Source organism: Zootoca vivipara, chromosome 3 (genome assembly GCF_963506605.1).
Source record: "Zootoca vivipara chromosome 3, rZooViv1.1, whole genome shotgun sequence".
In the NCBI taxonomy this organism is placed as follows: domain Eukaryota; kingdom Metazoa; phylum Chordata; class Lepidosauria; order Squamata; family Lacertidae; genus Zootoca; species Zootoca vivipara.
In genome coordinates, this window is record NC_083278.1 from 36032600 (window position 1) to 36046881 (window position 14282).

A 14282-nucleotide genomic window follows, 5' to 3' on the forward strand; every position below is an offset into this window, starting at 1 on the left:
ATCATACAGAACATTTCCTTTTTAAATTGGAGCTAGGCATGGGGAACAGTACGTTGTAAAGTTTCTCGGTAATTCTAGAACACACTTCCATTTACAATGTTTTGTACAATATTGTCATGCTGCAGTAAGGTGCAAGGACCATGACATAAGTGGAACAGACAGGACCTCAACTTGATTAGCAGCTATAGCAACAGGCAGATAATCTTTGCCACATGTATCTCGATGGCCCCAAAGGATTTGCTTCTACAAGAACTCTGTGTTCTTACTGCAGAAACCAGTGAAATCTGGTCAAGTTTTAGAGATTTTTCCACTTGCAATAGAAACACCATCTTTCTGTCTAACTCCCTGCCCATTCAAGAAGCAAAGAGCAATGGCAGAGCTAAATCTATGAACCCCAGCACCAATCCACATCTCTTCCAACTTGGAACCTCCATTTGTGTCTTACTGGTGTACAGTGACTGGCTACAACCCTAGACACACGTACTAGAGAATGTCCTATTTAATTTAGACATACCTCTGAGCAATTCTTTTTTTAAGGATTGCACTATGCAAACTTTAGTGTTCAGCTGAGAGTAATGTATATATTTCACATGAAAATGTGAACGAAGATTACTCTGCAACTTTAAATTTTGTAATGCCCCTTTTTTGCAAGTAAACAAGAGAATCATTCAAAAATAAGCAGCCATATCTTTGATGTTTTTGTTTAGATGTGAAATCTGAAGCTATAGAGCACCTTTGATCCGCTAACAGTTGACTGATTTTCCAAACCCAGTTAATTAGTGTAAGAAATTCACCACTGTATGTCACACTCTTGTGAAATACTCATTTCATTGTTAATACTTATTAGATATTTTGTTAATTTTCTTAATGTTTGTTTTTGTCTTGTCCAAATGAGTGTTGTAAGTACAGTAATATGGAATTTGAAATGTAATGTTTGCTAATAATGTTTGTGGAGTATTGAATAATCTTTGGGGGGGTGCATGTATAACATAAATAATCTTGCTTGCTGTTACTCAAACAAATGGCATGCAAAAAAGCACTTGAAAATATTATTCCTAGATTATTAGAAATGCACTGACCTATGCTATGCTATTTTAAGACATAGTTACAACTGTCCTAAGGTTTAAAACTGAAGCTTTGCTATGACATTTGATAAGCTTATATATATATATATATATATATATATATATATATATATATATAACTTTATTTCATTTTTTATAATATAGGACGTAAACAATATATTTTTTACTCAGTAGATAACACAAAATGATGATAATCCCTAGGATATTGAAAATGAATGCAGCCATCTCAAAATTTATCTGAAAATAAAATTATACAGAAAATAGGAATTGTACATGCACCCATTGTCCCTTATGTGAGGGGAATATATATATACAGTTCCCTAGAGGAAACATTTTAGAGTGAAGGGCTAGCCACGCCAAAACTTATGAGAGCCACTGCAAAGGCGAGGAAGGCCACGTTTCTTCCTCCTCCTGAGATCCCTCCAAAAGACTGGAGTATGCACCTGAGTCTCTTTGCCTTATTACTCCAAGCCAGCAATATGATCCAGGTGGGAGGGTTCATGCATGAAATTATCTCTCATCCCAGAACAGCTTTCCCATTCATTTCAGTGAAGAGAGCTGTTTTACACAGCCTTTCCTTTGAAATGAAAGGTGACTCCCCCTCCACACATATAATAGATTCATATAACCATCCGAGTGCACCCTGTTCAGTAGATTGGGACGTATATGTACATCTATTCAGCACTGTACAACAATTACAGTGAGTTGGAATGAAGTATGAAGTAAAATAAATTTTCTGCTTTCACAGTCAAAAACTGAGCTTTAAGGAACGGGTACGGATGGCTAGCCCACGTGGACAGAGTATCAAGAACAGGCAAGCTTCAGTTGGTGACAGGAGATCACCAAGTACTGATATTACGGCAGAGGGCAGCCCAACAAAAGTCCAAAAGAGCTGGAGCTTCAATGACCGAACACGCTTCCGACCTTCCCTACGTTTGAAGAGTTCACAGCCTAAGCCAGTGCCAGATAGTAAGGTTTATTTGTTTTTTAAAAATATCAAGTGTTTTACTCATTGTAGTTATCATCCAGCTTACAACCACAAATTTGACTTTTATCATAGTAAAGCCACACAGACATTTAGGAGGTTCTGTGCTTTGATCCTAATCTTGCTGAAGCCATGCTTCTCCTACTGCTGCTTAATTTAAAGGTACTTTATGTGTCTGTTCCTTCACATATACAGGGCAGTCCAGAGATTATATGGGCTCTCTCCTATCCAACTATATCTGGTCATTAACCCGTGTACAACAGAGGGATGAAATCCTTCTGGTGATAGTCTCTCATACATGGGATATACTGTAGTACGCTCTGGCACTCATCACGGTGACTCATTGCAACAGAAGCGGTTTAGTCATGCTCGCCACATGACCCAAAAAGCTGTCTGTGGACAAATGCCAGCTCCCTTGGCCTGAAAAGCGAAATGAGCGCCACACTCCATAGTCACCTTTGCTTGGACTTAACTGTCCAGGAGTCCTTTACCTTTTACAAACTGGAAAGGGTGCCACCAAGTCCAAGAGGACACCAAAGTAGTTTACAAGCAGAGTCAAGGAAGTTTATTTCAGAAAATGGATGTCTTACCCAAATGAGACACATTACATACACACGCAGAGAGAGAACTTTGACAAAAGAAATGACAGTAGACAATAAGGAATGTGAAAAAATGTAAAGAGCATATTGCTTTTAAAAAGACCCATTCAGCCTAATTAATAATAAATAATAATAATAATAATTTAAGCAGAACCAGGAAGCCAATTACAGAGCTGATTGGATAACAATAGAGTTAAGGTGTTTCTTAAAAGAGACAGCAGAAAAGCTGGATGAATTCTGCGTGGCTTTTTGCACTACAGCAGATTCCTAATACCGTGTTTCTCATATTATAAGACATGTCTTATATTTATTTTTTCCTCAAAAAAACACACTATGGCTTATTTTCAAGGGATGTCTTATTTTTTTCCTTCTCCTCCTGGCGCGGCTGGCATTGCTGCTGCGCCTATCACTATGTCTTATTTTCGGGGTATGTCTTATATTCCTTGAATGCTTAGAAATCCTGCTATGGCTTATTTTATGGGTATGTCTTAAAATATGAGAAACAGGGTATTTAGGAGGGAGATCTGACAAACTGAGCCAAATAGAACATTCTAGGCCTTTTGGATGAATTCAAATAAGCAAACCTCCTTGGCCTGCTTGACCAACTCATCTGGAAATCGGAAGTTGTCACCCCACCCCCAAAAAAGTTTTGCCTACTTTTAGTTCTCTTTTTATTACTGTGAACAGTACCTACATTTAAAGCTACTTTTGTTACATGCTGTAGTAGGCCATGTTCTAAAACTATTCAGTTTGAATTTGTGGTTTTTCCTAAAGGAATCTCTTTAATCTGCATCCAAACCATTTAATCTTTCCAGCCCCGTTATATGAGATAATTAGTATTCAATATATCTTGAAGGGATGGTGCAACTTACTAACCCATCAAAGTGTTCCATCATGAGAAAGTGCACAGACATTTCACGTTAATAATTAAAAAGAACTCTACAAGAATACATTTGATTTCCATTCCTATTTTTGTAAGCTCACGTGAATTCTGCCCTTTCATTACCTTCAGTGTGATTTTGCAGTCATCAGGGTTAGAAACTTATTTTTAAAAATGGAAACACTGTTATGGCATCCTCAATTTACTTCTTCCCTTGTCCTTTTATATTTTTTATGTATTTATAATGACTATTTGCTCTCTGGTCAGCCCCTATTCAGTTCCTTAGTGGTTTACAATGAATAATTTTCATATATAATACGCTCTCCTGATAGATCTGCTTGGTTGACAAGAAATATATTAAGAATAACAGGTGTCTGTTTAATGAGTGTTGCCTACCTAGGCTTGCCAGCTTTTTTGCAGTTGATGCATTATTGCATCTCCATAACACATAGTGTTTCAGCAGCTGAAGTTTTTGCTTTTCAAACTGAGTTAAAAAGCAAAATGGAGGTGACAATCCTGTGGCCATCCCTTCCCCATCATAGTCCATAGCTGCCAAGTTTTCCCTTTTCTCACGAGGAAGCCTATTCAGCATAATGGAAAATCCCTTTTAAAAAGGGATAACTTGGCAGCTATGTCATAGTCAGATCTGTGAAGTGCACAGGACATTGGAATAAGTATTATTAGTACCCTCCGGCGAATCAAGCTGAGTGCCTGAGTTCAAAGCATTGTATGAATGTACAATGGGAACTCTGTACCCAGAGTTAAGGAAGAGAAAGCAAAGAAAACCACTGTACAGTGACTATAGCCTACAATTTCATGATGGAATCATTAAGTCACAGTTAAAATGTGATTATCATTTCAACCATAGAACTATTGCTCTTATGGTTTTTAAAACATCTTGCAATTCTGTATAATTATTCGAAACAGAAGTCAAATCAAATCAAATATGTTTATTCGGCTGTACGCCCATCATAAAACACAACACAACAAAACAAATCAAATAAAAACCACAGACTCATACAAACCACAGATAATATAACACAATTCACAGCTCACGAGGACAAATATTAACAATTCAAAAAACATATCTTGAAGGTTTAAGATTAAGATTAAAAATTTAGGCGCCTAACTAAAATCAATATCTGATGTCATTAAAAAAAAATTCTTATAACTATCAATAATCAGCTAACATTCCATTCCGTCTCTTGTACGAGAGGACGGCTGTTAGGAATTTAGCAACCTGTAGAGTGATATAAGGGTCCACATCTTGAAGAACCCAGGCTAGCTGAAGGTCAACTGGATTATCAGCCATAGGCTGGATTATGGAGTTTAATATACTAGCACGAGCCGAACTGTACATAGGGCAGATAAACATAACATGGTGTAAAGATTCAGTTGATTTCATTTCGCAAGCACACATTGAAGAGACTTGGCCCTTAGTAAATCTATGTCTCAGCACATTAGTTGGAAAAACATTGAACCTAGCTTTAAGGAAGGCATATCGATGAGACGCGGCCGTAAGCGTTGTTAAGTAGGATGGAGTACGGTAAATAGGGGTTATGCCGATATTTAACGGTGAGCAGACTCCCCCGCCAGCTAGACAATTTTGGTATAGCTCCGCATCATCCAACCTTTGGTTTATACACCTTTTTGCTGCATTTAAATCCAGTTTGAGCAATTCAGAGGGAGAGATTTTGTTTTAATTAAATAAAAAAGCTTTATGTGCCAAAGGAAATCAGAAATTAGTATTTAATTCTCGGATAAATATTAGTAAGAAATCCAATGTGGAGTGCTGAGTATGCAGCCAAAATTTGGCAGCTGTAGTTTACCCTGCTGCAGTTGAGTTATATTCAGAAACATAGTGCCTCTGACCTAAGAAGTAGTATTTAGCCATCATGACTAGTGGCCATTGATAGACAGCTTTAAAAGACAAATTCATGAAGGATAAGGGCTAACAGCGTGATCCCAAACCCCAATCTGCTGTTCTGGAATAGGCAGGATTTTGATGGAGTGGAAGTGCCACTGCCCAATAATACTTCTGTCAATAGGCAAATGTAGCTGCCTGTAATAATTATGAGCCCCCTAATTAATAAAATTGCCTCTGAAAACAGGAATCCAAAAAAACCTATTTGGAATATGCTTCTGTTTTGGCCTCAAAGAGTTAAGCTGTTGAGATGGGAATTGACTTGGGCCATTCTTTCAGCACATCAGCAGAACTTAGAAGAGAGGATTTTAGACCTTGATCAATGCTTGATTACTGCCAGCATTTGACAGTTCTCACAAAACAAGCAAATAGGATGATAAAAGTGTTTCTATTTTGTTGAATAGGCAGATATACCTTGGCTGCTGCTCACTCTAAGAACAGCACTGTAAGGAAAAAAATGAGAGCTACATTTATACCGTAGTTCCACTCTTGCCAAGGTAAACCACAAAAATATTGCTGAAACTTACACTATCTTACAGAACTATCCAAAGCCCTAATCAGCCCTTGTGAGAGTTCAGATGGAGTGGAGTTGTCCCTCTGCCCAGCCCTGTCCAGCTACCCCATCCTTTGCCATTTGAGGGGCTCTGCTGTTTTCTCCTGCTCTGGAAGCTGGGACCCAAACCAATGGATTCAAATTACAAAAAAAGGAGATTCCAACTAAACATCAGGAATAATTTTCTGACAATAAAAGCTGTTTGAAAGTGGGACAGTCTCCCTCAGGAGGTGCTGTACTCTCCTTCACTGGAAGTTTTTCAGCAGAGGTTGGATGGTCATCTGTAATGGATGCTTTCACTGAAATTCCTGCATTGCAGAGGGTTGGACAATATGACCTTCAGGGTCCCTCCCAATTCCACAATTCTATGATTCAAGTAGACATATGCTATCCAAATGTCCTGGCAGATAATCCAAATAAAACTGACATTCATAAGCAATGCATTCAGGTGTACCAAGGGCAGTAAAGCCATTGGACCACTGCTATTTGTCCTTCCAGTTTTGAAGGATAAATCTGGCAAACATAAGGGCTCACAAAATACACTTTTTTGTCCTGCTGTTAGTCTTTATATCATAGGAATGGAATTTAAATGGACATCTGCAAATATCAAGGATTTCTCCAATACAAAATTAATAAGACCAGAAAGTAAATATCACTGAGCATGCCCACATCATATGCTTCAACTAGGCATTTTCACCATTCCACATCCAGCATTCATCTGTATTAGACAGTGACTTCCTATAAAGACACTGGGAAGCCCAATATACCCAAAACATCATTTTTCGCTGAATAAATTAAATCTAATGAAATGTTCCATATAGATTCTAACAGAATTTTCATTTATTTGAGCTGTATAGCACACTTTACTCTATTCTTTTCTAAGCTTCTGCATGCCTACTTTACAGAATTCCAGTAAGCATTTGTAAACAGTTACAGGTTTAATTTTCTGTAAAGACCAATTATTCCCTCCAGCATGATTATTTTGAGTTGGACAGCTTTTAGAATATTTGACCTTTTCATACTTTAATTGACCCTTGCATTCTCTATAGGTATGCATATCATTTATGTGGAATTTCTCTTGCAGCTGAAGCCAGTATTGCTACTGATGATGTATATGATGAGAGAGGATGCCAGTGTGATGTCTCAGTAGAAGATCTCACCCCTGCACTTAAAACAGTTATCAGAGCTATCAGGTAGGTGGCGAATACTTTAACAAAAGAAAACACATCAAACTTCATAGATGTACCTAGAAGAAATACCATCACAACAAATTGTAGGGACACTGCACTTGGATTGAATCAAAGTCCAGCTGCACTTCAGATTACGCAGTGATATGTTAACTGAGATGGAAGAGGGAAGTTTAGGCCACTTCTTTCTACATTGCCTATTGGGTTTTCAGGGCAGCAGGTGCCTGTAACATATCTATACTTAATGTATAGTATATATGAAAAAGATACTTGCACCATACTCAGATTAAATGCTGAAAATTAGAACACATGTAGTCCAAGACAAGTAGGTTACTAGAATAACGCTTTGAAAAACTGAGTGGTTTGTTTGCTTTGCCTTTTCCAAATAAAATAGTTCTGAAAGGGGTTATGAAAGAAAGGTTCTAGTGGAGGAGGTAGACCCTCAGTGAATGTGTTCTAAGATTGGGTTTCAAAACAGAAACAACCAAAAGCAATTAAATGAAAGAGCTGCTGGTCTAACTCAAATAAACAGTAACAATTTAATAATTAATGAGAAGCAAAATGAATACATAAGGTTTCCTTTTGCAAAATGAAAATTTAAGCACCTTTTATAACACACAAGAAAATGTTTGGACCAATTTCCACGTGATAGTGAAATATAGTAAATGTAGAGTACAGCTGGGGCCATAACTGTGACAGAGCTACACTGAAACCACAGGTCTGTTGCTGTCCATAGCTTCCAAGTCTGGGTTAGAAAAATACGGGACCACAGCAGACCGGCACCGGAAGTTGCGTAGAAGCAACTTCCGGTGCCAGCGCTGCCCGATTTCCAGCCCAGGAGCCGAGGCTCCATGAAGGTTGCCCAGCCACCCAGCCAGCCCTCTCCTCCTCCCTCAGCCCCCTTCCCTTTTCCTCGCGGAGGCTCCGGAAAGGACCTCCGGCATTCACCTCCTTCCCTTCTCAGTCCCTTCTCAGCAGCAGGAGCAGCCAGCAGATGAGAGGTGCGCCACACACACACGCCACAAGCGCGCGCGCACACACACACACACACACATACAGCCTCCTCAGCCAGAGGGGATGCCGCTCGCCTCCTCTCCCCGGATTCTGCCTGCGCCTCGAGGGGTGCAACAGCCCTGCTGCCCTACCTGCTCCCTTCTCTCGCTTGCATTCCTTGAAGCGAAAAACCCCCGCACACAGGCGCGCGAACTCCTTTAAGTTCCCTGGCACGAGCTGGCTGGCGAGATTGAAAGATTGTGTTGCTACCGCTGGCTTTTTACCTTTCCTCCCCCCTCAGGAGGAATCCGCCACCCATTCCTTCCCTGAGCTGGGGGGGGGAGCCCGTTGGAGAGGGACAGAGAAGCAGCCGATCCGAAGAGCGCACACGCTCCTCTGCCGCCGAGCGGGGGGGATAGGGGCCACGTGGAAGGGGCTCCCCGGGAGGAGGGCATCTCCTCTCCTTCCCCAATATTACATTAATAAAGAGGAAAAAGGCACGGTGAGGGGAGGGGGCTTGGAAAGGGATGTGTTTGTAGGAGCAGCCGCGGCAGCAGCAGCTGGGGAGGAGGAGGGCGAGCATTGATGGTGTAATAAAATAATAAACTGAAATCCTGGAGTTTGATGGGGGGGACGGGGAAGCAGAGCTTGAGCACGAGGGACGGGGGACGGGACAGACCTGGAGAAGTGTGCTCGGTGCAATGCAAAAAAACCCCCAAAACACGCACATGCACACCCACACACCCTCCCCTTCTTGAACGTCTGGGTCTTGCAGAAAGGAGATCATAAAGGAGGGAGGGGAAGGGGGAGGAGGACAAGAAGAAGAAGAAGAAGAAGAAAGGGAGAAGAGATTGATCATTTTGGATTTTCAAGAGATCATTTTTATTACAGTGGGCGTTTGAAAAGCAGGCTCTGAACATTATCCACCGATAAAGGGGGTGGAAGGTTGGGAGGGGAGAGAGGAGCCCGGCAGCAGCCACCGAGCGCTTCCCTCCGTCACCTCCATAGAGATTGGACCAGCTCACCGCCGCTTCTAGCGCGTACTGAGACAGCCCCACTAACTTAATTACAACACAGTGCACAGCCAAACCCTCCTTAGCATGCCGGCTACCAATCCCTGAGGGAGACTCTGCCAAGGCGGCCAATCACAAGGAGAGAAAGGGGCGGGCACAGAGCTGAGGAGGTGGATGAGGTACGGTTGGTTGACGGGAAAGAGCACCACATTCACAAAGACGGGCACAGTCTCGAGAAATCGGGGTAATTACGGGATATTTCGCCGTACAGGATGAAGCCGGAAATGGCTTTAAAAAACGGGGGTTTCCCGGGGAAATCGGGAGACTTGGCAGCTATGGTTGCTGTCACATAGCTTGGGTGTTAAGGATAAAACTTCATTTGTAGAATTTAATGAAGTTATTTGGGATGGAGTTACTTCTTGGCATTAGTGAAAACAGAATCTCGCTTTTACATTCACATAAGGCTGCACAAGTTTCTCTCAGTCTATGGAAAGTGCTTATCCTTCAGTATAGGCATGATATTGGGACAGTTGATATCAAGAGTGGAACATCTTCTCCAACCCAAGAACCACATTTTCTTGGGGCCAACCTTCCAGCAACTGCATGCCTGTAGTTTGTGGGCTCATGGCCAAAACAGGCCATGAGCCCACAGGGTGAGACAGTGGCTATAACTCTTACAGGAGTTTGCAATAGTTAACTACATTACAGTCGTGCAGAAGCCAGGGGTTTCTACACACACCCACATACCATGCAGCATCCTCTATCTTGGCAAGCAAGAGGCATTATCCCAGTTCCAGGCAAAGGCAGTTAAAGGTGTGAAGTAGGCCAGTGAGCAGTGTAGCAAGAAAGGGGTTATGGAATTGGGAGGGGGGAGTTAAGAGAGCCAGATAGAGGGCCACGTTTGACCCACTGCCCGGATGTTCCCCACTTCTTGTTTATATTTTCATTTATCATAGTACAGTAGAAATAATGGGTTGTAGTGCTAAGGGAAGTGTTACATCAGCACAAGAATTTCTCTCCATCTCCTTCCTCCTTTGTGTCCCCTAAATGTGTTCTGAGGTTTCCCCCAACACTTCAGAATATATTTAGGAATAGTGCAGGTCATGTACAAAGCAAAGGGGGGGGGAGTTCCATTGCACCAGCACTAATCCTTGTGCTAGCAAATATTTAGTTGAATGCTACCCCATGGAATGGAGCTTCTTAAGCACATTTAATTTCCTGCATAGTTCTCAGTAAAAACATTATCATCCTTAGCCTATCTATAATTGCTTATTATTTTGTGTGAGCTAATTGATGGGCCACTTTCATGGCCTTGTTTTGATGTATAAAGTGCATATGGATAATTAATCTAGATCGTATTTCTTGTACAGAATCATGAAATTTCATGTTGCCAAAAGGAAATTTAAAGAAACTTTGCGTCCCTATGATGTTAAAGATGTCATTGAACAGTATTCAGCAGGCCACCTGGATATGTTGTGCAGAATTAAAAGTCTTCAATCAAGGTAAGGGATGGAAATCCTTTTACAAATAAGTTCCTTCATATAAACTGCCTTTTATCTTTAGCTTGGCAAAAACCAGGCTTTGTGCTTTAACACTACTGTGTCTCCTTGATACTAATTTTCCTTGAGCTTTTGCAGATTGTGCCCACAAGTTCATTTGTGCCTGAAATAAAAAATCAGATTTAAAAACAACAGTGGACAACTTTCTACAGATATCTGTGCATTAACTAATAAACAGATAGTTGTTACTCTTGACAACTCTGATCAGTGTTCTGACGGGTAGCAAGCTGATTCTAGGCAACTACTTCCGTTTTCCCCCACAGATAATTGGCCAACTCAAAAGATAAAATTGACAGTCATTTGTTTGAAAGGAGAAATCACTGTGTGCAGTAGAAACAAAAAAAGCCCTTCACCACGGCCAGAATCTATACCCATTTTTTTAGAATGCACCTTCAGTCCAAAATCAAAGTTCTGTTTGTAGGGTCCAAATTAAAGTACTGTTACCTGCTGAAGTGATCTTGCACCCTTGTATATTTAATTACCTTGCAGGGTTGACCAAATTCTTGGAAGGGGACAAATTGCCTCTGATAAAAGAAGTCGAGAGAAAAATACAGCAGAGAATGAGACAGCTGATGACCTTAGCATGCTAGGGCGCGTAGTCAAGGTGGAAAAACAGGTAACATGACTCACGAGTCCCATTTTATTTTATTGATCACTATTTCAGTAATTTAAAACATGTTTAATATATGAAAGGTAAAACAATTTCCTCTGGTAATACTAAGGTCATTTTGTGTGCAAAATTATTCTTCTAAGGTGTCAGTGGCATTTTGTACTTTTATTCTTCTTTGTTGTGTCAGTGGGACTGTGCCAGTGTGCCAGTTTTAAGTGAATAGAACTGGCCTAGAAAACTGCACTCATAGCATAAGTGCTGTACAGAAATATCTCCACAAGTTCCATACATTTGGGTAAAATTTAACTGGAGCTGCTTGAATGGATTCATTTTTCACCAAAATTTAACTAGCTTTTCTTTGCAGATATTATGGTTGGCCATCTGTCATGGATGTTTTTAGCTGAGCTTCCTGCATTGCAGGGAGTTGGAGTAGATGACCCTTGGGTCCATTCCAGCTCTAATATTCTATGATTGTTTATATATGTTTTCATTTTAATAGTATGTATGCTTGGTTTATAATATTTGGTATTTATAGACAATCTTTTTCTTCCACCACCAGGTTCAATCCATAGAGTCAAAATTAGACTCACTGCTAGATATCTACCAACAGGTCTTGAAGAAAGGATCTGTGTCTGCACTGACTTTGGCTTCATTTCAAATGCCAACTTTTGAATGTGATCAAACTTCTGATTATCAAAGCCCTGTAGATAGTAAAGATTTGTCTAACTCTGCCCAGACCAGTGGATGTGTATCCAGATCAGCCAGTGTCAACATGCCATGTGGCCTACAGCTTATACTGACACCAAATGAATTTAACCCTCAAGCTTACTATGCGTTTAGTCCAACTATGCATAGTCAAGCCACACAGGTGCCAAATGATGGACCTGCAACTCTATCAGCTAATAATGCACTAAACCAAATACACCAGACATCTAAGCCAACAACACCTACAACGTTACAGATACCACCATTTTCATCAGTAAAGCATAACAATAGGCTGGAGCCTATACATGTTATTCCCTTGAGCACACAGGAAAATACTTCTGATGTCACCGCTTGCCTTGTTGCTTCAAATGATAATGGACAAATTGCACAGTCCAGTGTGACAAAGGATCTGTCATGGAGAAAAAGCCTTGATACAGAAGGGGAACCCTTGGTCTCAGTGAAACCAATAGTACAAATGGATATAGGGAAATCACTATCTGTTCAAAATCTTATACAGTCGACAGCTGAAGAACTGAATGTACAGATTTCTGGTAGTGACACCAGTAGCTCAAGAGGTAGTCAAGAATTATACAGCAGATGGAGGGAATCAAAATTATTTATAACTGATGAAGAATTGGAAGCAGAGAGAGAAAATGAGACTTTTGAAGGCATTTCCCACCCATTAGTGGAAACGACTCTCTCTACAGACTCTCTAAGGACTGGAATGTCAAGATCATCTCAAAGCATTTGCAAGCCAGGGGATGGCACAGATGCTCTCAGCCTGCCTCATGTCAAACTTAAATAGCATTGTGTGGATTTTGTTCACATGCTGAGTAATCCTTTCAGTCATACATATCAGAGCATGGACTATTTTGAAAACCCTTTTAATGATTTTTTAAAAAATTAAATTAATCAGAAAGAAAGGCAGTTGTATGAGTCCATATCTTTTAGTTGCATGAAAATGCATGTTTAGGAGATGGAAAAATTCAATTTATATCTGCAGTACATTGGTTCTTTCATTTAGTACAGTAGGTATAAATGAGTAACCTACAAAACTAATGCTAGATGTTTATTAAACAACAACAGATCTGAACATGTAGAAACCATGTTTCTAAAGTACGCAAGTAAAATTCTCAAGATAATAAAAGCACTTTGGTTTTGGTTAAAATAAATATTTGCCCTGAATTAGACCAGTTATGTTTGCAACAAAAACTACTATATGCAGCTGCTAACAAAGGAACACCCATAATAAAAGATTAGAAATGGCTGCTAGTTGTGAGCTTCCATTAATCAGCTATTTTAGGAGAATGTTAAGTGTCTGTATCTCTTTGGAAAGATGACTGAGACAAAGTATTTTGCACAGCACTTTTTTTAGGTTAGGACTGACCTTTTTCCCTTTTGCTATGAAATGTACACAATTCCAAGTTATCAGGGATGACCTTCAATGTGAATTTTTCTCTTGTCTCAAACTTTCTGAACATATTGATGGTCCTCTTGTGAATCTGAAGAATTTTGGCAGAAATCTCTACAAAGGAGAAACAGAAGCTTGCTTCAGATGTAATGTCGTCTCCTTTTATGATGTAGTCAGTCCTCAAGTTCTGAGGCTGAATGATAGCACAAGCAAAGATTGGGGAGAATAGAAAAAGTACTGTGAGGTAAAGGTAAAGGTAAAGGGACCCCTGACCATTAGGTCCAGTCGTGACCGACTCTGGGGTTGCGCGCTCATCTCGCATTATTGGCCGAGGGAGCCAGCGTATAGCTTCCAGGTCATGTGGCCAGCATGACAAAGCCGCTTCTGGCAAACCAGAGCAGCCCATGGAAACGCCGTTTACCTTCCCGCTGTAGCGGTCCCTATTTATCTACTTGCATTTTGACGTGCTTTCGAACTGCTAGGTTGGCAGGAGCTGGGACCGAGCAACGAGAGCTCACCCCGTCACAGGGATTCGAACCGCCGACCTTCTGGTCAGCAAGCCCTAGGCTCAGTGGTTTAACCACAGCGCCACCTGGGTCACTGTATGAGGTAGGAGAGATAAAAGAAAAACAGTGGAAAGTAGAACAGGGAGAAAATAGAATAATTATTTTTAGGAGTTAAGAAAAAATTAAAAAAAGAAAAGAGTATGCACAAGCACAGGTTAAAAAAAAATAGGTAGATGGAAAGAAGGAATGAAGGGTTAATCATTTGTCCTCCC

General features: G+C 40.5%; 1 protein-coding gene across 1 annotated transcript in view; it reads left to right on the plus strand.

Annotated features, from left to right (window-relative positions):
- The window catches only part of KCNQ5 (potassium voltage-gated channel subfamily Q member 5), a 274517-nt gene extending 260641 nt beyond the window's left edge, over window positions 1–13876 (plus strand). The window contains exons 10-14 of the mRNA XM_035109615.2: window positions 1834–2054; window positions 7111–7219; window positions 10590–10721; window positions 11268–11394; window positions 11948–13876. Of these exons, the coding sequence (XP_034965506.1) occupies window positions 1834–2054; window positions 7111–7219; window positions 10590–10721; window positions 11268–11394; window positions 11948–12898 (1540 nt within the window). The 3' untranslated portion in view covers window positions 12899–13876. The remainder of the gene's footprint in view (window positions 1–1833; window positions 2055–7110; window positions 7220–10589; window positions 10722–11267; window positions 11395–11947) is intronic.
- Window positions 13877–14282: the final 406 nt, after the last annotated feature.